General features: G+C 39.9%; 1 protein-coding gene across 8 annotated transcripts in view; it reads right to left on the bottom strand.

Annotated features, from left to right (window-relative positions):
• The window catches only part of CDON (cell adhesion associated, oncogene regulated), a 99,626-nt gene that overhangs the window by 27,202 nt on the left and 52,904 nt on the right, over positions 1-19,520 (bottom strand). For all 8 annotated transcript variants that reach the window (XR_007410608.1, XR_007410607.1, XM_025464986.3 and 5 more), the window contains 6 exons: positions 15,064-15,353; positions 13,373-13,547; positions 11,411-11,539; positions 7,417-7,620; positions 5,491-5,672; positions 4,497-4,602 (listed from right to left, as the gene is read on the bottom strand). Coding sequence is in view for 6 of the 8 variants with exons in the window: in XM_025464986.3 (XP_025320771.3) it covers positions 4,497-4,602; positions 5,491-5,672; positions 7,417-7,620; positions 11,411-11,539; positions 13,373-13,547; positions 15,064-15,353 (1,086 nt within the window). In the remaining 2 variants the exon portion in view is untranslated. The remainder of the gene's footprint in view (positions 1-4,496; positions 4,603-5,490; positions 5,673-7,416; positions 7,621-11,410; positions 11,540-13,372; positions 13,548-15,063; positions 15,354-19,520) is intronic.

Genomic DNA, 19,520 nt, shown 5'->3' with positions numbered 1-19,520 from the left:
AAATTTAAAAAACCCTCAAATCCTCTGATGTTCCATTTTAGTCTAGCGAGTCAATCCAGTCTGTCCACCCACCAGAAAGGAATACTATAAGTGAGATCAGCAAATGGTGCCTTACCCAGGACAAGTGACCATGTAGTTACAAGACAGGTCTTACAGAAACTCTCAATCCTGGGGCACCTGGGTGCCTGGGTGGCTCAGTGGATGAGCATCTGCCTTTGGCTCAGGTCGTGATCCCAGCATCCTGGGGTGGAGTCCCACAGGGGGCTCCCCCAGGGAGCCTGCTTCTCCCTCTGCCTGTGTCTCTGCCTCTCTCTGTGTGTCTCTCATGAATAAATAAATAAAATCTTAAAAAAAAGAAAAGAAAACTCTCAATCCCACTGGACTGGACATGGTATGAATGGACAGATAAGCACATGCCTGAATAAATGGTTGAGAATAATCAAAAAGCAAATCTACTAGGGGAAGCTCTGGGTTCCTGCTCCCACTACTTCTTTTCCTTTGAGTCGGGGTCCCCAAGCCACACAAGTATCTCTAACAGAATGATTCTGTTGTCCATGGCCCACAGCCAATTGTTTCATTTAGAAACGCTCTTCAAGCGCACATTCCCATATAAACTGCCCCCCATTTTTACCTCCATGAGCATGTGACGCCTTTAATAAACAGGACACTTCTGCCAGATTCAATTAGCTCTACAAGCACCTCTAATCCCTCTCAGAAAACACCTCTTCAAACTGTTTCCACAGTTCCTTAGAAGCTCAACTATACCACCTACTGATTTAAGAATTAATTGAAGGGGGAGGAAAAACAAAACCAAACCAAGCATCCAAGTCAGGTCTACTCAGAGGACAGGACTAAGAGTACTAGGTTCCCTTCTAATTCAACACGGACAAAAATACTCCAAACTGGACACACAACCCCTTTGGCAGGTCAGCACCACAAAACCCCTCATTCATAAAGACCCACAGTTTACATGGAAGAGAATCTGCTTGTTCTAGGATCAAGGGACTCTGAAAGGCTCAAGAAGGGAAGAAATCTATGCCCCCTTTATGAGTGTAAAGAGGGCCCTACAATAAAGTTGACTCAAACCTTGATTCAAAGACTGAAATAGATTTCTAAATTCCACAAACTTTCTCAAAGACTTCCATTTTCTCCGCTGTCCTTGGGTCTTTCCTCACCCAGCCCTATGCTCACCTACCTATAAACATTCACCCAAATAATTACCACACTGCAGTTGAAGTTTTCCTTTCAAAGCCCTAGTCAAAACGGAATTGCACCACGCTTCTGATATGTTACAAATAAAAGAAAATTGTTAAAAGGACACAAATCTGGTTAAATTAATATTCCACTGTTAGGGTAATTCTTCGGAGGGCTAAGTGACAGGAAGTAGGAACAGAGGAAAAAAAGTCTTTACTGATCATTGATGAGTAAGACAACTAAGTGTATTATCAGGTTGAAAGTCAACCAACCAGCATATCCTTTGTTTGCTTAAATGGTAATTTTTTTTCTCAAAGGATATTTTAGAAAAGGCAAGAAACAAAACACAGGCTTAAAGATTAGGATTCCTGATACTCTGATTTATTTGAGACTCAACTTAACTTTATAAGATAAAAATATTCATCACACAGGCACTGGTATGCTGGAGACATTTACGGTTTGTCCCAATGTGGAACTTAATATAATCGCTCTTAGCATATTCTTTAACACTGTAATCAAGTTTCAGATTTTTTTTTTCCAAAAGCTTAAACAATTCTGAGTCAATACACATAAGTAACCTAAAACTTCACTTTGAAGAAAACGTTACGTGCTAAGGGTAAATGCTTTTGTTCCTTGGTTTGGGAGAACAGGCCAATAGTTTAAGACAGCCACAAAAAGAATTTCAAATGCATAAACTTGAAAATAAGGAATAAGCAAATTACACAGCACAGTGAAGCCCACTTAAACATCTAACTGCTCCGTCTACTGAGTTTATAAACAAGGTCTCTGTGAACCAGAAGGCAAAACTCACATTTGCAGACACTACTACTAGATACAAAAGCTCCTGTAAAGTAATTTCCCAGCTCCACACACGATATTCACATCACACAAGCTTGCAAAAGTTCAAAGATTTAACTAGAGAATATCCTTTAAAAACTGGTCACTGGTGGCTCTTTCTAGAGAGTAGAGCCAGGAGAGGTAGGGAAAAGAGTTACACGTAGAGAGAAACAGAGAAAGGTCTTCACTTTACTAACATTTACCTGTTTAGCACTATTTTACAGCAAATGTTTAAACTCTGTCAAAAGACTTAAAAAAGGGACGCCTGGGTGGCTCAGGCGTTGAGTGTCTGCCTTCGGCCTGAAGCATGATCCTGGAGTCCCGGGATCGAGTCCTGCATCGGGCTCCCTGCATGGAGCCTGCTTCTCCCTCTGCCTATGTCTCTGCCTCTCTCTCTGTGTCTCTCATTAATAAATAAAATCTTAAAAAAAAAAAGATTAAAAAAATAAAAGTCTAATAGACCCACTCTCCTAACCCAGCTAAACTTGAAAAAAAACCCAGGTAGGACTCCAATATAGTGAACAGTTACTAACAATTCTTACCATTTCTTCTTTTGAATAGCCTTTCTAGAAAGTGAAATATGCATATGGAAAAGTACCCATAACCAAACAGTTCATGGAAGTTCACGAACTGAACATATTTCAAGAAAGGAAATATTAACTGGCACCCAAAAAGTCCTCCCCATGCTTCTTCCGGTCACTTCTCCCTCAAGATAGTTACTATCTTAACTTCAGAGAATAGTCTGGCTACTAACAAGTCTCTAACCTCATTTCCTCAATTCTTCATGTTTAAAGCAGATTTTAGAAACTAATCTGTTTCCTACTTTTCCAGATTAAGAAAAATAATCATTCTTTTATTCAGAAAATATTTACTGAGCACCTACCTAATGTGCCATGTATTAAAACTCAGATGATAACCTTTTACTACTTTACAAAAGTAATTCCACTGGATAAACATTAAAAGGAATGCCACAATATTTAAGGAAACCTGATATCGCAGATTTAAATGAATTTATTATAGGACTACATATAACAAAAACAATATGCAGTATTTGATGTCAAGAAATTGTAGGAAAATAACCTTGGCCTAGGGCCATTCTCCGACATGATCCATTTAGGATGTTAACAGTTCAAAGAATCAGAACCTTGCAGTGCAAAAAGGCCTTGGAAGGAGCCTTCCTCCCAAAGCAAGAATCCCTTTCAAGCTATCACTGAGCAATAAGCATCCAGCTTTTCCTCCAAAATTAGGGAATTTTTAATTTTGTTGGAGAGCGTTTGCTAAAAATGCTGTTGGAGGGATCTTCCTTACACCACTTCCTTTTGGCTGTCCCTCTCCAACTGGCTGAGTTCCTCCTCCACGTAACAGTCGTTATATATTCGAAGACAGCTGTCACATTGCTGGCTCATCATCCTTTTTCCAGTCTGATTATCCCCAGACATTCCATGGTTCTTTCTGGACTCCAAGCATTCCTTCCTTCAATAAATACTTAACACTGCACCACTGTGGGGGCTTGGGGATACGGCACTGGGAGCAAAGGCTCCTGGCCTACAAAGAGGCTAACGTTTACTGGGGGAGACCAACTAAGTAAATAATTTCATGTATCCACACACATACACATAAACATACACTCCTTACATATCAACCATTCATGAACTCCACGGGAGAACCATAAAGGTCACAGTTAGGAATTACACCAAGGGTATCTCACATACAGCGGTGGAGGTTCTCCGAGGAAATAACATTTAAGCACAGAACAGAAAAGTGGAGTCCCTGAATCAAACACTGGGAGAGGAGCAGAGGAGGCAGCTGGAATTGCCATGTGTCATAGTCCCAAGGCAGGAGAGATCTTGGTACACATAAGGAAACTCAGAGCCAGTGGGTCACAGAAGACACAGAGAGAGGGGACAGGTGCATTAGACCAGCAGCAGGTGTAGGCAGGGGCCAGCCTGACCATCTGGAGCCTTCAGACCACATGCAAAGTTGTGGATTAGAATTTAACTGCAGGGGAAAGTTTACTATCTTGGCTGGCTTTTACTCTACATATACGGCATCTCTAAAAGCGGATAACCCGCCCAAGATGCAATCATTCTAGTATAGACTTCAATGGAACTGGGACTGAGACATTGTTTTTTAAAAATCTAGCTAAAAGTTGCAAGTGGCTTTGATCCTCAGGATACTATTCATTAAAAAAAAAAAACAAACAGAAAACAAAAAATTTTTCTTCAGATAAACTACTGACAAATCTTATACCCCTCAGACTCATGTAACCGTTTCTCTAACCAAAATGTCAGATGCTTCATATATTAAATTGGAAAAGACTTTCTTTGGGAAAAAGTCAAAGTAATACTGTACATAACATCTCATGATCTCTCTATCTTAACATGGGATGATGTTTTCCATAATATTTATAAACCCTCTCCATCCAAAGCTCTTTACGGGGACTCCAGCTTGTCAGGGGGACTTACCTTCTACCACATCCCTCTTGTAATCACTGTCATTATCACTATCTGTTGGCCGGTAGTAGATATAAAATCCTTGAATGGGAGTGTTATTGTTACTTGATGGAATGTACTAAAAAAGAGAAGTGCAGACTTGTCAAAGACAAAAATAAATGTAACTTTCACAGCAATGAAGATTCATTTATCTGTGTGGCTTCATTTTGCAAACATCTTTGATGGCCATTTTCAATTTAATTGGAAGGTGGTCAAAGGTATCAAGAGCATTTAGTTTACTGTCAGGGCTGAGCAAAAATAGAGTATATTTCACAAGGTTCAAAGGCATAAAAGGATATTTGGTGTAAAATAAATTAAATCTTGAAAGGGCAATTAAGTTAACACCTAGATGAGAGCGGAGGAGACAAGTTTATTTTTAATCCTGCCCCCCTTACCACATGTGCTTTTAGACAAATATCTGTGCCCTTCAATTTTCCTTCACTTAAAAGTTAAAAACATGATGTGATGAGCACTGGGTGTTATACACAACTGATGAATTACTGAACACTACATCTGAAACTAAGAATGTACTAAATGAAAAAAAAAAAAAAGAATGTACTAAATGTTGGCGAACTAAATTAAAAAAAGTTAAAAACATTTGCTATTCAGGGGCACCTGGGTGGCTCAGTTGGTTAAGCGTCTGCCTTTGCCTCAGGTCATGATCCTGGGGTCCTGGAATCAAGCCCCACATGGGGCTCCCTACTCAGCGGGGAGCCTGTTCTCCCACTCCTTGCTGCTCCCCTGCTTGTGCTCTCTCTCTCAAATAAATAAAATCTTTAAAAAAAAATTGTTCTTCATAATATCATGTCATCAGAATAGTAAATCAATCCTTAACATGGCCAAACACTTAAAAGTCAAAAACTTTTGACTCTTGCTAATCATAATACCATCTCATGAGAATAGTAAATCGATCATCAACATGACCAAACTAGAAAATTGTCTCCTTTAGAGAAGATGTCCCACTTACCGTCCACTTGAGCATGATCTGAGTATCACTGACAGCTTCGGTGTATGCGATGTGAGGTCCAGTTACGGGACGGTTAGAAAAACGATTGGGGAACCCAGCCACTTGATAAGGACGAGACGCTGAACTGCGGAAACTCTCACCATAATGGTTGATAGCGATGACCCTAAATTTGTACGTTGACCCTTTTGAGGGAGAAAAAAAAACAGTTTTTAAAAAACTGCTATACAGCGACTGAAGGTCCAATATTCAAAATATGACAACTGTGCTCAAGTATCTACACTAACAAACGTGCTCTGAAGTCTACATGGTAATCAGATTCCAACCCACGTGCCAGCTTCTGCCAACTGGCAGTGCCTGTCCAATATGCCCCGATCCAGATCCCAAGAGCTTATGCATAGCCACCGGGAGACAATGCCATGAAGGGTAAATGGCGTCTGTCATGGAAGGGGTGGGTAGAGAACAGGAAAGAGCATGTGTGCTTTTTTCACTATCATCTTCTAAAGTCATAACCATCAAATACAGTATTAGTTAAAGTATCTGTGCTCGAGACTAGGTTCTTTGCCTTTGAAAGAAACAACTGAAGCGAAGTTTAATACGGCGAATACACTTATGAAGGGACACTGTGGATGACAGTAGATGTCACTCCAATTTCACAAGAATAGGACAAGAGGGAGCAGATTTAAACTACAACAGAAGGTATTTATTTGTATTACATATTAAGAACTTTTTTTAAAAAAACTAAGGATTGTGAGTTTCTGAAGTTCTGAATCTAAAGAATAAATTAGACTCCTACAGCACGTTTCCTGATGGCTCAGAAATAAGCACTGGGCTTCTGAAGACCACGTTTTCTGTCTATGAAATGCTATTTAGCTTCACCCATATTTAAAACTTGTCACCTTCTTCCAACTATACCTACAGGCTCCTAGGCTCATGTTACCTGTTTAGACAAACACAGGCATTTATCACTAAATACATATAAAAGCCCATAAGCAAAATGGTCATGAAACCTAAACAAATAAAATCAATGAGAGTAGATTTATGGTTACTGCTTTTCTCTTGTTATGGTTTAACTTCTGGCATACAGCCTCAAGATATTGGGGTGGTGGCAGGGATGGGGGGTTCCTTCTGCTAAAACAAAACTTACAAAGCAAAGAAGCATTAAGTGTTCTCTCATTTCCATAGACCTAAGTAGGATTCATCATTAGATCAAACAGTTTTAGTCAAATAACAAGCAGTTTTCCTCTTAAAACACGGAATCATAGCAAAATACCTACACATGCATACACACGAAGATGTCACTACAATGCCATTTCTACTTATTGGCAGTTAAAAAGAATCCAAAACCCAGGAACATAGGATGGGTTAAGTAAAGTATACTATATAGATATATAGTTATGAAAAACTGAATTTCTGAAGAATTTCTAACATCACTGGAGTGTACATATGATATAGGGAAAATGAGGTCAAGAGACATTTTGGCATGATCCTGGTTTGTATTAAAAAATCAATAAAGGGGGACGCTTGGGTGGCTCAGCAGTTTAGCACCTCCTTTAGGCCCAGGGCATGATCCTAGAGTCCCAGGATCGAGTCCCACATTGGGCTCCCTGCATGGAGCCTGCTTCTCCCTCTGCCTGTGTCTCTGTCTCTCTCTCTCTGTGTCTCTCATGAATAAATAAATAAAATCTTGAAAAAAAAATCTATAAAGGCCACAAAAAATATACCAAAGGGTAAACAATACTTAATTCTGGATGGATGGGTGGGTTTAGGGTGACTTCTCTTCTTTCTAGTTTCTCTGCTTTCAAATTTACACACAATAGGCTTGCATTACTCTAACAATTGGAAGAATAAAACATCATTAACAAATATGCACCTAAAGTCACATAGATGGCATAGATGGAAAAAAAGGAAATGTGTGAATATTACTACCTGGCTCTAAGCTACGAACTTCCACAGAAAGTTTGGAAGGAGGGATATCTTCAGCTGCCACCAGCCAATCACTAGTCCTCATCCGTTTGTATTCAACCTTGAAGGCAGTGATTGGAGAACCCCCGTTGGCCCGAGGAATCCAAGTGACGTAGACGGAGGTCTCCGATGCCGTGGAGATGGTTGGCCGATCAGGTGCCTCTGGAACTAAGCACGGAAATATCCACTCCAATAACCCATGGTGTCAGAAATAATAACTCAAATAAACTCAAAGGGATAAATCCCAAGTACCATTTTATTAAAGGTTTATCACCAAACTTATTGCCAGGGTTAATAATATTATGACTATCTTCTTGCCCTGTGTTCAAAGCTAATGGGCAATGAAATGGCCAAAAACGGGAAATAAAAGGAAGGAAAAGCAAAGTCGTCTATAAACTTGATAATTAGCTCTAAAAACTGAAAGATAAACAATAACAGGAATAGTGACCATGCTACTTTGGATTCATAGCCCAACAGTGTATAAGTAATTATTACTTGGTGCTTCAAGTCTGATTGTGGTTATAATTTACAGTAAATTTTCACAATTAGGTATTATTTTATTTAAATGTTCTCTTTATCTGTCCAAGCTACACAAAGCACATTCAGCAAGCAGTCTACAGATTATTAGCTATTATTATCATATTGTATCTTAACACACCTCAAGGCTACAGGAATGCTACTCAAAAAAAAAAAAACTGCATGCAATAGAGATAAAATTTGAGGAATAAATCAATAGGGATATTAATGGGAAAAAAGGATGCTGTGCGGGATGAATGCAGGAACATGAGCTATGTAGTTAAAGAAAAGTGCTATCAGCAATTAGATGATCCACTTGATCATCCACACAAACTTTAGAAAAAGGGGGTGAGAGAATCAATGTCTAGCACTTTCAGTTCGCACTACCAAGGGTAGGGGACGTCCTGGCCCACACTAGACTTCGGTGGCAGGTAGAAACATCAGGAGTAAGTCCATCTGCCATTTAAACCATGTACCTAACTCTTCTTGCTGACCAAGCCATCTTGTGGTTATAGGTGGCTTTCCACTTGGTTCCTATAAGGAAAGAATGCTGAGAGAAACAATCTGGTCTGTGTGACAGTTACAGTACAAATGAGCAACTCATCATGCTGGTTTACATTAATCCTCTATGAATTTTGTAGAAGTGAGCTGGGTCAAGAGACTATCTTTTGGCTGGCTAACAATCCAGTGTCCAGAGCTTAAGGAAGAGGACCAGCTCCGGGCCATGGTTACACTACTTGGCTGAAGTTGCTAAGGGAGCCCTGTGTGTTCAGCCTGTGCCACCCTCCTTAAGCAAGACCACTCTGTCTCAACATCTCTTTAACCTGAACAGAAATACATAGGAAAGAACGTAATAATGTTGCAGATGGTAGAAATGGAGAAAATGGAGAAAACGGTAGCATTTTAAAAACAAATTGCATAATGGATAAAAAGAGGAAAGTAGTCAAAGCAGGCAACTTTTGAGTGATACTTACTGTATTCCTTTCGAGTTAGAAAGCAATGAAAACAGAATGAACAGAACTGTTAGTGAATCTCTTTTTTTGGTACTAGACCACCAAAACTTCCTCCTATTGATTCACAGAAGGTTAAAAACTCATCGAAGACCACCAGAGATCAAACAGAAAAAGGTTATTAGGGAAAAGAATCTCTGTAGAGAAGAATCTTCAAGATCTAAAAGAAAGAGCACGGGACAGTTAAGGAATAAAAGAAAGACTGGCTGGAGTTTAAAAATCGAAATGTGAATAGCAGTTGCACATCTGCTGGATGACCTCAGGCTAAGTTGTACAACCTTCTCGAGTCTCAATTGCCTAATTTGGAAAATTGATAGCTATCTTCCTCAGAGGGTTGTCTCGGATATTCAAGAAATCACTTCTCATGGCTATCTCTGCCTGGTAACTCCAAACTCCTGGCTTCTAGAATGGAATCCATAACCTGCACCTAAAAATCTTGATCATCCATCTTGGTACATGGTCCCTGGTTGCCGGAGCCCGAGTCTCCACCTTTCTCCCTCTCCTTCAGTGTGCATTCAGTTCCCTTTATCTGTCACCTATGTCCTCCTCCATCCACATGGGCACTCCTCACATTATTTCTCTAGCCTCATCTTTGGCCATTCACCCTTTCCCCCTCCTTAAAGCTCTTTAGGGTTCTTCATATCTTTCAGGGAAAGACTGAAATTTTAAGTATATCATACAAGGTACCCACCTGCCCTGCTCCCACTCCCCACAGCTACCAGTCAAACCATCAATTCTCTAACCTCCACATCTCTAAATGAAATACAACATATCGATCATTCATCTCTTTGCACAGGAGCTGTCTCTCCCTAGAACTTCTTTTCCTGTTCCTTCATCCATTCTTGTCTTCATAGCTTAGCTAAGGGAGCCTCTCTTACCACCACCTGCCTTCCCCACATATTCCTCTTGTGAATCTCAGGCATAATGAATCAAAATCATTGTTACGGGTTAATTTGCCTATATTACCCCCATGCTGTCATTGACTCACTGCCTAGATCATCCACTATGCTGTAAACCTCCTGAAGGCAAGATTTTTTTACCTCTGCTGCAACAGCATTTAGTCCGTACCTACCAGAGTATGTTAAACAAATCATAAGGTTTTCTTTTCAGATGGCAGCTTTATTCATACAAAGCTGATACTTGAGCACCTGGGTGGCTCAATCGGTTAAGGGTCTGCCTTTGGCTCAGGTCATGATCCCTGGGTCCTGGGATCGAGTTTCACATCAGGCTCCCTGCTCAGCAGGGAGTCTGCTTCTCTCTCTGATCCTCCCCCTTCTTTTGCTCTCTCCCTCTCTTACTCTGTCAAATAAACAAATGAAATCTTTTAAAAAAAATTTTTTTTAAAAAGCTGATAACTTAATGTAAATAATCTGCTTAAGGTAGGTGAACTATTCCTCAGAAGTGAAAGTATTCAAGCAGAAGAGGCTCGTGCTATTGAAGAAGCAGAGGGATTCTAGAGGGTGTTCAAATGTCATGACTTGCTTTTGTCAGAAACCACTTCATGAATGACTATAAAAATAGGGAAGAGAAGAAGCTTGAACATTCTAAGAGCTCAGCAATGAAATTTTAAGCCCTCCCTAGATGTCTTGCTAACACATATTAACACAGTCACAGGAAGTACATTATGTTGTAATTGCAGAATTGTTAAGTATGAAATTTAAATACTAAAGAGAAGTCTTTTGAAACCTGTATTGCTATGACATCGAAACACCATACAGTTGAGGGCCCCCTGGTGACTCAGTTGGTCAAGCATCCAATTCTTGGTTTAAGCTCAGGTTATGTATGATCTGAGGGTTATGAGACTGAGCCTTTTGTGGGGCTCCACACTCAACGGAGAGTCTGCTTGTCCTGCTCTCTCCTACTCTGCCCTTCACCTTCTCTAAAATAAATACATCTTTAAAAAATAAAAATTAAAAAAATTAAAAATGAAAACCATACAATTGGCAAAGTACAGCAATAAAATGGAGTATGATATTGACAAGATACAGCCATAAAACAGAGTATGATATGTAATTGTTTGTTTAAAAAACTAACCCCCCCCCAAAAAAAAAAAAACTAAACCTTACTATACATACCACCATACATTTTGGTAAGTCACCAAAAAAAAAAAAAAGTCAGACTTTCAAAATATAAATTTGGTTTCCTCGCCAGAGAGGAAACAGAAAAATCTTTTTTATGAGTGATAAAACCTAAGTACCAGAACATTTTGAACCTGAGTTTATTACCATAAACACCAATCATGACACTGAGTTACCGAGATTTGAATATAGGGCATTAAAAAAATGGTTGAAATTGGACCTGGAAGATCTATATGATAGGCTATAATCTGAATGACAAACACCCTCTTCCACTCCATCCCCCCAATAATTTGAAACACGTCAGTTACATTTGTAAACAAACAAAATCAATAAAATGAAGATTCTCCACTCTACCTCCACTATGCCTGGATGAATCTGTAAGCACCACTCCAAAGTTGTCCACAGTCTCTGAAACAACAGGGCGCCTAGGGATGCCCATGGGTGGAGAGGATGCCTGGGTGTTTTTTGATGAGGTTGTTTTTTCTAGAAAAGTTAGAAGACATATACTCATATACTGCAACATAAACTTCTGTGAATATGCAGAGTAAGAAAAACTACAAAACTCAACTGGTATATAGGTATAAGAACTTCTCTATTACAGAGACTAGCTAAATTTAACACCTACGTTGTAAATACTTAGTTTGAGGAACTGACCTTAAAAATCACTTTGTCTTTTTCAGTAGCTTTAAGGAAAAATGAAAATGGGTCTTTCTTCATCAAGGTAATTTTAATTTACACACAGAATAAACACCACATGTAAAAAAAGCCAAACGACGAGAGTAAAGGCTTGCAAACTATTCACCCATTTTTCTTCTTACTGTACCTATTTCTTAATTCTAAAAAATAAAACTCATGCTTAAAGAGCTTCTGTTTCTTTTTGGGGAAATTATTATGTTGAGTTTTAAAATCCCAAGAGGCAAAAAGTGAAAATGGGTATTATCATAAAACTGAAATACTTGCCTATTAGTCAGTATTTATAGGTCAGATTCTACAAACAACTGCGGAATGATCATGCAAATTAACCCAAAATACAGTTCAAATAAGAAATACTCATTATTTTTCTAGCTACACTCAGTAATTAGCATGAAAGGGTCTTTTCCAAAAGCCAATAAATAAATTTCTTCTTGATCATACCTTTTTATTTTCATGCCATACTAAAATAGTCTTCCACCCAAGTCCCCTCTCTGCTCACTGATCTTTTTGTCCATTTCTGGCCAAGCTATAATGGCATCTTTTCAATCAAGCCTACCCTCAACAAGTTACCCCACAGAAAGAACATCCCTTTTTTGTACTTCTCTGACATTTTCTAAGTCTTTTACTTGTATATTTTGGCTTCTTTGCTGACACCTTTGCCCTATTCCAGTCTATCTTTACCCTACAGCCAGTCTCCCGTTGAAGCATACAGTAGATAGTGTCACAACTCAGCTCAAACTTTCCAATGCTTTCAGCTCAGAAACTGCTTTATTTGCTAGATTAACTGTATTTTACTCTCAGTCAATGTCCTTGCAGGGTAGGCAAGGCACTATGTGGTCTGGCCACTCTGTCATCTCCCTGAGCTTTCTCCCTACAGCCTCCTCTCTTTGCTTCTTTCATAATGGCACCTTCAGTGTTCCTAGGGTACACCAAGCACACTCCACCCTGGGGTCTCTGCACCTGCTACTCTCTCAGCAGGGATGTTCTTTCCCCAGATAGCCACATGGCTTTTCACTTCATCCTTGACATTCTGTTCCACTGTTGACTGCTGAGGACTTCTCTGGCCACCTGGCTTAAATTGTGACAACTGCTACTCCCAAATACTTCTTATATCCACTCCCTAACTTATTTCTCTTATCAGTGCTCATAACTTTTTACTGTACTTCTAACTTAGGGGTAAGTCTCTCCCAACTAGAATATAAGCTCCATGAGTTATATCTATTTTGCAAGGGCAAGGAGTTTTGTCTATTTTGTTTATTGCCTAGCACACAGAAGGCATCCTGTAAATATTAGAGGAACTGAAGTCTTGCCTTATGGTTGGTATTTATTTATGTGTCTTACCCTTCTTGGCAAAGCAAAAGCACCATTAGGATGGATCCTGTCTTGATCATCTTTGTTTTCCCTGCATTACCTACTCTAATGCCTTACATACCATGAATTCCCCAAAATATTTATTGAAAATTGATGGGATGGAATAATACAACATGCATGGCCAAAAAAAGCACTACAATAAAAATTTTTAATGAAATTATATATAAGAATCTCCATGACCCAAAAGGACATTTACTAATAAAGGGACATCAAGCCAGCGAGCTCACTCCTCTTAAGGAAGATTATACTCACCTTTGCTCGTTCGGAAGGTAAGCATGGCAGGTTGCCCTTCACCTGCTGCACTTCTTGCTACCATCAAAACTTCATAGAGACTAGATGGCTCCAGTTCTGTTAAATGGAGCTCATTTTCACTTCCTGGAACTCGAACCGTGTGCCAGCTCCCCACCAGGCCAACTCCATCATCTAGCTACTCCAGAGAAAAGCCATTAAAACAGAATAGGTTAAGAGCAGAGGAACCTTCCATTCAAATCTAAGAAAATCTTCAATTCTAGATAAATTTTGGTATGGAATAAAGCTCTGGAAGTAAAAAAGGAATAACATTTAATCTAAGGAGATGTGTAGCAAGAACTTAGGAATTTTCAGGAATAAAAAGACTCCTATCTCTGCTATTTTTACCACTAATTTATAGCCTAAAGTGAGTTATCTCATCTCCCAGAGTTTGCTTCCTTTACTAGTAAAGGAAACAATACTCCTTTCTTACTGGGCTAATAAGAGCATAAAACAAGTATATAATAATCTGTATTAATGATAATATATAATAAATTAGAATATGTATGCATATTTGAATTACATAATTATGCATTATATATTTCCAGCATTCTTCATGTCTCGACACTTTGCACATGCACTAGAGGAAATAAATTTTAAAAAGATCCAATATGCTATGTCTTAGTTAATGGAAACCAGAGAACGACATCGCATAGAAGTTTTTGTGTTGGTAAGAATCCCAGTGAAAATTTCTTCATCCAGAATCATCAGGTTAGAAACAGTGAATAAACTTTCAAATATCACCATGTTAGTTTTTCCAGATATTAAAAATATTACTATTAAATGATGGGTACCAAAATGTCTTGGACAAAGAAAAAGTATTTTAAATATGAGAGCATCTTTTGTTCATTTACTAGTCTCATTAAACAGAGGAGATTTTCTCATTTTGCTTTAATATAAGCCTCTGGAGGGAAACACTGAAAAATCAACCGAGAGGATTAAGATTAAACCAATAAATCACCAAACAATGTAAGATCCAAGTACAATGAAGAAGACAACTTGAAATCAAAATAATTGTCAGAGATTATGCCTGAGGACTTTGTTCAGTGTTTCTAATAAGAAACTGCTTTATTTGCTAGATGAACTGTATTTTACTCTCTCAGAAAGGGAAGGGAGGACTTTTTAAAAAGTAGGCTCTGGAGCTTTACACCCAACGGGTTAAAATGTTTGATAAGAAATGTCAAGGGGCGCCTGGGTGGCTCAGTCGGTTGGGCATCTGCCTTCGGCTCAAGTCATGATCTCTGGGTCCTGGGATCAAGCCCAGCAGGGAGTCTGCTGCTCTTTCTCTCTCTCTGTCTCTCAAATAAACAAATAAAATCTTAAAAAAAGAAAGAAAGAAAGAAAGAAAGAAAGAAAGAAAGAAAGAAAGAAAGAGAAGAAAGAGAAGAAAGAGAAAAGAAAAGAAATGTCAAGAAGTCACTAGGTTCTTGGAATTTCTATTTTGGGAGAAATTATATATACTACATTCTTACTGCTTATATTTTTAAGACTGGTAACTCCAGCATGATTGCTAGGATGGCTCCCCCAAAGTCACAGCCCTGGAACACTGCTATTCTATTTCCTGCTGCTCCATAAATGTCAAAGATAATAAGCACATGTTATACACACAATGTCAAGGTGTGTGAAGAGAAAGCTGATAAATGAGAGGACATTACCTTTCGATACTTCACGAAATAGGCATTGATGGGCAGCCCACCATCCTTCCCCGCCCTCCAGACCAGGTTGTAGGTATCGGATGTGTAGGTCTGGGGAGGGCTCAGAATGATGGGGGCATCAGGGACGGAGGCACCACTCGCATTTTTCTCTGGTGCTGAGTCCACCGCACTGGAGCGTTCCTTCACTGGAAACGAGCTCAATAGTCCAGCTTCTGTATTATCTCCTTTATCATTCTGAGGAGGATCGGAAGGTGTAACTGTTTCTGCTTTTGTGTTTGTTTCAAAAGGAACTGCAGAAGAGGGGAGAAAGAGAAAGAGAGAAGAGAGAGCTTGAGGAAATTCATCATCTCAGTGCCTTCTACACAGCGATCGAACTGCCCATGTGGATACGGAGAATCTGAGCCCTGGGACTGAAAACAGGTAACACTTCAATTTGTAATTCATGGAAACATCTAATTTAACCTCCAGGAGCAACCTCTTATTGAAAAAGAAGATGTGGTATCTATATACAATGGAATATTACTGAGCCATCAGAAAGGATGAATACCTACCATTTATATCAACATGGATGGAACTGGAGAGTATTACGCTGAGAGAAATAAGTCAATTGGAGAAGGACAATCATCATATGGTCTCACTCATACGTGGAATATAAGGAATAGTGAATGGGACCATAAGGGAAAGGAGGAGAACTGAGTGGGAAAAGTTAGAGAGGGAGACAAACCATGAGAGACTCCTAACTCTGGGAAATGAGCAAAGAGTTGCAGATGGGGAAGTGGGTGGGGGGATGGGGTAACTGGGTGATGGGTACTGAGGAGGGCACTTGATGGGATGAGCACTGGGTGTGACACTAAATTTTGGCACACTGAATTTAAATAAAAGGAAAAATCAATTATATGATGCAGTAGCTTAGCGATCTGAAGGATGTTATTTTTCCTCACTCTACACTAGTCTTCCCTTTTACAATAATTTGCTAGTTTAACTTCCAAGTTAAACTTGGAACTTAGATTTTAAGTTGGAGAACACAGAGCCTTAACTCCAGTTGGTGATGAAGCGATACATTTCCTTGGGAAGGCAGAAGTAAGACTGTGTTCTTCCAGCCTTGAATCTTAAGAAGGCCTGGTACTTCTACTTCAGTGTTGCCGCATACAGACATCCCAGCTAGCCATGTAGAGAGACTACATGGGTGTGGGGGGGATGAAGGGAAGAAGGGCAGGCAGGTGGTGATTCCAGCCTTCACAAAAGCGCCACACATGGGAGTAAAGCCACTTTGGCTGTTCTAGCCCCAGGTGCCAACTGATCGCAACAGCATAAGAGACTCAAAGCAAGGCCAGCAGAATTGCCTAGCTGTATCCAGTTAGCCCACAGAACTGCAAGAGATAATAGAGGGGTTGCTGGAGGGGAGCCTGGGTGGCTCAGTCAGTTTAGCATCCAACTCTTGCTTTCAGCTCAGGTCATGATCTCAGGGACACAATCTCAGGTCCTGAGATCAAGCCCTCCATTGGGCTCCACACTCAGCGGGAAGTCTGCCTCTCTCTCTCTGCCCCTCCTCCTGCCTGTGCTCTCTCTTGCTCTTGCTCTCTCTCAAATAAACAAATCTTTCAAAAAAATAAACAAAAGGGGGCTGTTGGATAACTAAAATACTTATCCCACAAGCAAAACAATTTATATTCAACAAGAGGAAAGAAATGAAACAAGACTAGCAAAGATAAAAGAAGAGTTTACTTATTTCCAAAGTAAGCCCTCTTTCTGGATAGAACTGAAGGTTGGCTTAAGAAACTGCCAACCTAGTATTTTTTTTTAAAAAAAGAAACAAATAAGAGGGAAAAAAGAAAGAAATTGTCAATCTAAAGAAAAATAAAACAAGCTGACAGTCTTAATACTAAAAGCATTCAGAACACAAGAGAAGGGAAAAATACTTTTTTTTGCACTGAAAAAATAAATAGCTTGCGTAAATCCTCAGTAAATGTACTGAGCACATATTACGTGCCAAGCATTGTGCTAGACTTAACGAATATGATCGCATTAAATTCTCAAAACAACTTTCTTAGGTAGATAGTAATATTCCCACTTTTGCAGATGAAGAAATCAGGGTTCTGGGAGATGGTGACAATAGCTAGCAGAAGAACGTGAGTGGTGCTGCTGTCAAAAATGAGAGAGCGGTCTATGAAAACAAGTATGCCGCCAGCACCATGAAACCTAAGCACTGACAGCTTGGTTTCTCTAAAGTGCTATTCACACTGGCAACAAAAAGGTCTCCTATTTTTGACCACGTCTGTGGAAGGGTTGTTGGGGGGGGGGGGGGGGAGCAGAGGAAACAATGCGAAAGCGTTTCTTCTGCACAATGAAGTCAGATTCCTGGTTAAAAATAAATTCAAAAAAAAAAAAAGGTGGGTGTGTTTTTAGGACAATCACTGCAGTTTAGGGGAGAAGCAACAAAAGACACAGCCAACAGTGTAAGGTCAGTTCTCTGTTTAAAAAAGAAAAGGTGTCCCAGATGCGTCCTTCCCATTAAAGAAAACAAAAAGGCATGAGAAAATAGTATAGGAGAAAACTAATTAAGTTCACTGAGACCAACTGCAAAATATTGCTCCTGGAGCAGCCGTGTTTACCTAGTGAGTCAGAACGTGGGCTGGCTGTGAAGGGTGTGAGCTGGTGCCTGCTGCCACGGACAGATGGACTCGAGGAAGTGCTGGTAATTAGCTGTGGCTCAGGGTAGTGGAGAATGACCTTTTTATCATTAGCAGTTTCATGGATCCTCTGGGCTGGTTACCACTGGGAAGTGGTATGTGGCTGCACAAGAGTTTAAAGACCAGATGCCTCAATTTATACAGAGGCATGAGACAAATTCATGCTACAGCCGGGGTCTAACCGTACCAGGGTCAAAATCCTACTTCTGCTATTCAGGATGCAATGAGACTTCTCTGTAACTTTTATTAAGAAGGGGATTCAAGGGATGCCTGGGTGGCTCAGTGGTTGAGTGTCTGCCTTCAGCCAAGGGCATGATCCCGGGGTCCTGGGATCGAGTCCCACATCAGGCTCCCTGTGAGACGTCTGCTTCTCCCTCTGCCTATGTCTCTGCCTCTCTCTGTGTTTCTCATGAATATGTAAAATCTTAGAAGAAGAAGAAGAAGAAAAAGAAGAAGAAGAAGAAGAAGAAGAAGATTCAATTCCTTTCCCTCTATTTTCAATGCTATATCTTGAGTGCTCACAAGATACGAGACACAATGTATGAGACCTAGGTGCTTCTTTCAAAAGTTTGTTTAATATACATTATTTCAACTCATCTTCAAAACAACTCTGTGAGTGAGCATTTTTAAAGGTAGAATGCTTTTTGAGATGAAAAAGAGATTGATAAAACTCTGCTTTTCTAAGTGCTCTAACTATGGCAATGAGCTTAATGACTCTGAGTCGAAACTAATTAAACAAGGAATATAACCAAACTTGTCAAAGCCATTCCCACTGTGACCACTCATAGCAGTCATCCCTCCCGGACTATCCCAGGCCAACTCCCATTATAGTGCTGAAGAGTTACAACCCACTCTACAAATATTTGTACATCCAAGACCTCAAAACCCAAGGTCTCTGGAAAGAAAAAAGGAGGGGAGGGGAGTAGTCATCTCTCTCTTTGACCTTGCTTACTCCCCTCCTCACAAAAAAAAACAAGGTAAATAGCTCTCAGTATGCTAGAAATTTAATAGGGCTCAGACTCCTGTAAAAAGAAGTGGGTTGTTACGTATTGTGAGCTTCAATAAACTTGCCTGCACCTTAATAATTATAGACCATGCAAAAGAGGAAATGCAGGACCACTGAGATAGGATGTAGGTAATGGGGTTACTTACTATACACGAAAGTGGTATTAATCAAGATTTATAGAATTTTTTTTTTTTAATTTATTTATGATAGTCACAGAGAGAGAGAGAGAGGCAGAGACACAGGCAGAGGGAGAAGCAGGCTCCATGCACCGGGAGCCTGACGTGGGATTCGATCCCGGGTCTCCAGGATCGCGCCCTGGGCCAAAGGCAGGCGCCAAACCGCTGCGCCACCCAGGGATCCCAGATTTATAGAATTTATAAAGATTTATAAAATTCTGCAGGGGGGGCAGATCTTAAAGATCTAAAAAGTTCTAACCTAAACAAGTTAGCTTACGTATCTTCTAAAAGATTCAGATCTTTCATAGATCTGAAGTTAGACAAAATACCTAGTTCCATCAGCTATGACTATCACATCTATCCCTCCTGCTATGCTATATGTACAGGAAGCAATCACTTCAGCCAAAAACTAACCAAGCACTGCCTGGGTTACACCTGTCTTACAGTTAACAATTTTGAGTAGAGCCACTCTTATTTTTGCTTGGCAGAGTGGATATATAAACACACTCATGGGGCCGCCTGGGTGGCTCAGTTAAACATCTGCCTTCAGCTCAGGTCATGATCTCCAGGTCCTGGGATGGAGCC

The sequence above is a fragment of the Canis lupus genome, chromosome 5 (assembly GCF_003254725.2).
Source record: "Canis lupus dingo isolate Sandy chromosome 5, ASM325472v2, whole genome shotgun sequence".
NCBI lineage: Eukaryota > Metazoa > Chordata > Mammalia > Carnivora > Canidae > Canis > Canis lupus.
The sequence above is the reverse complement of the archived record's forward strand: the minus strand, read 5'-3'. Positions and strand labels throughout refer to the sequence as shown.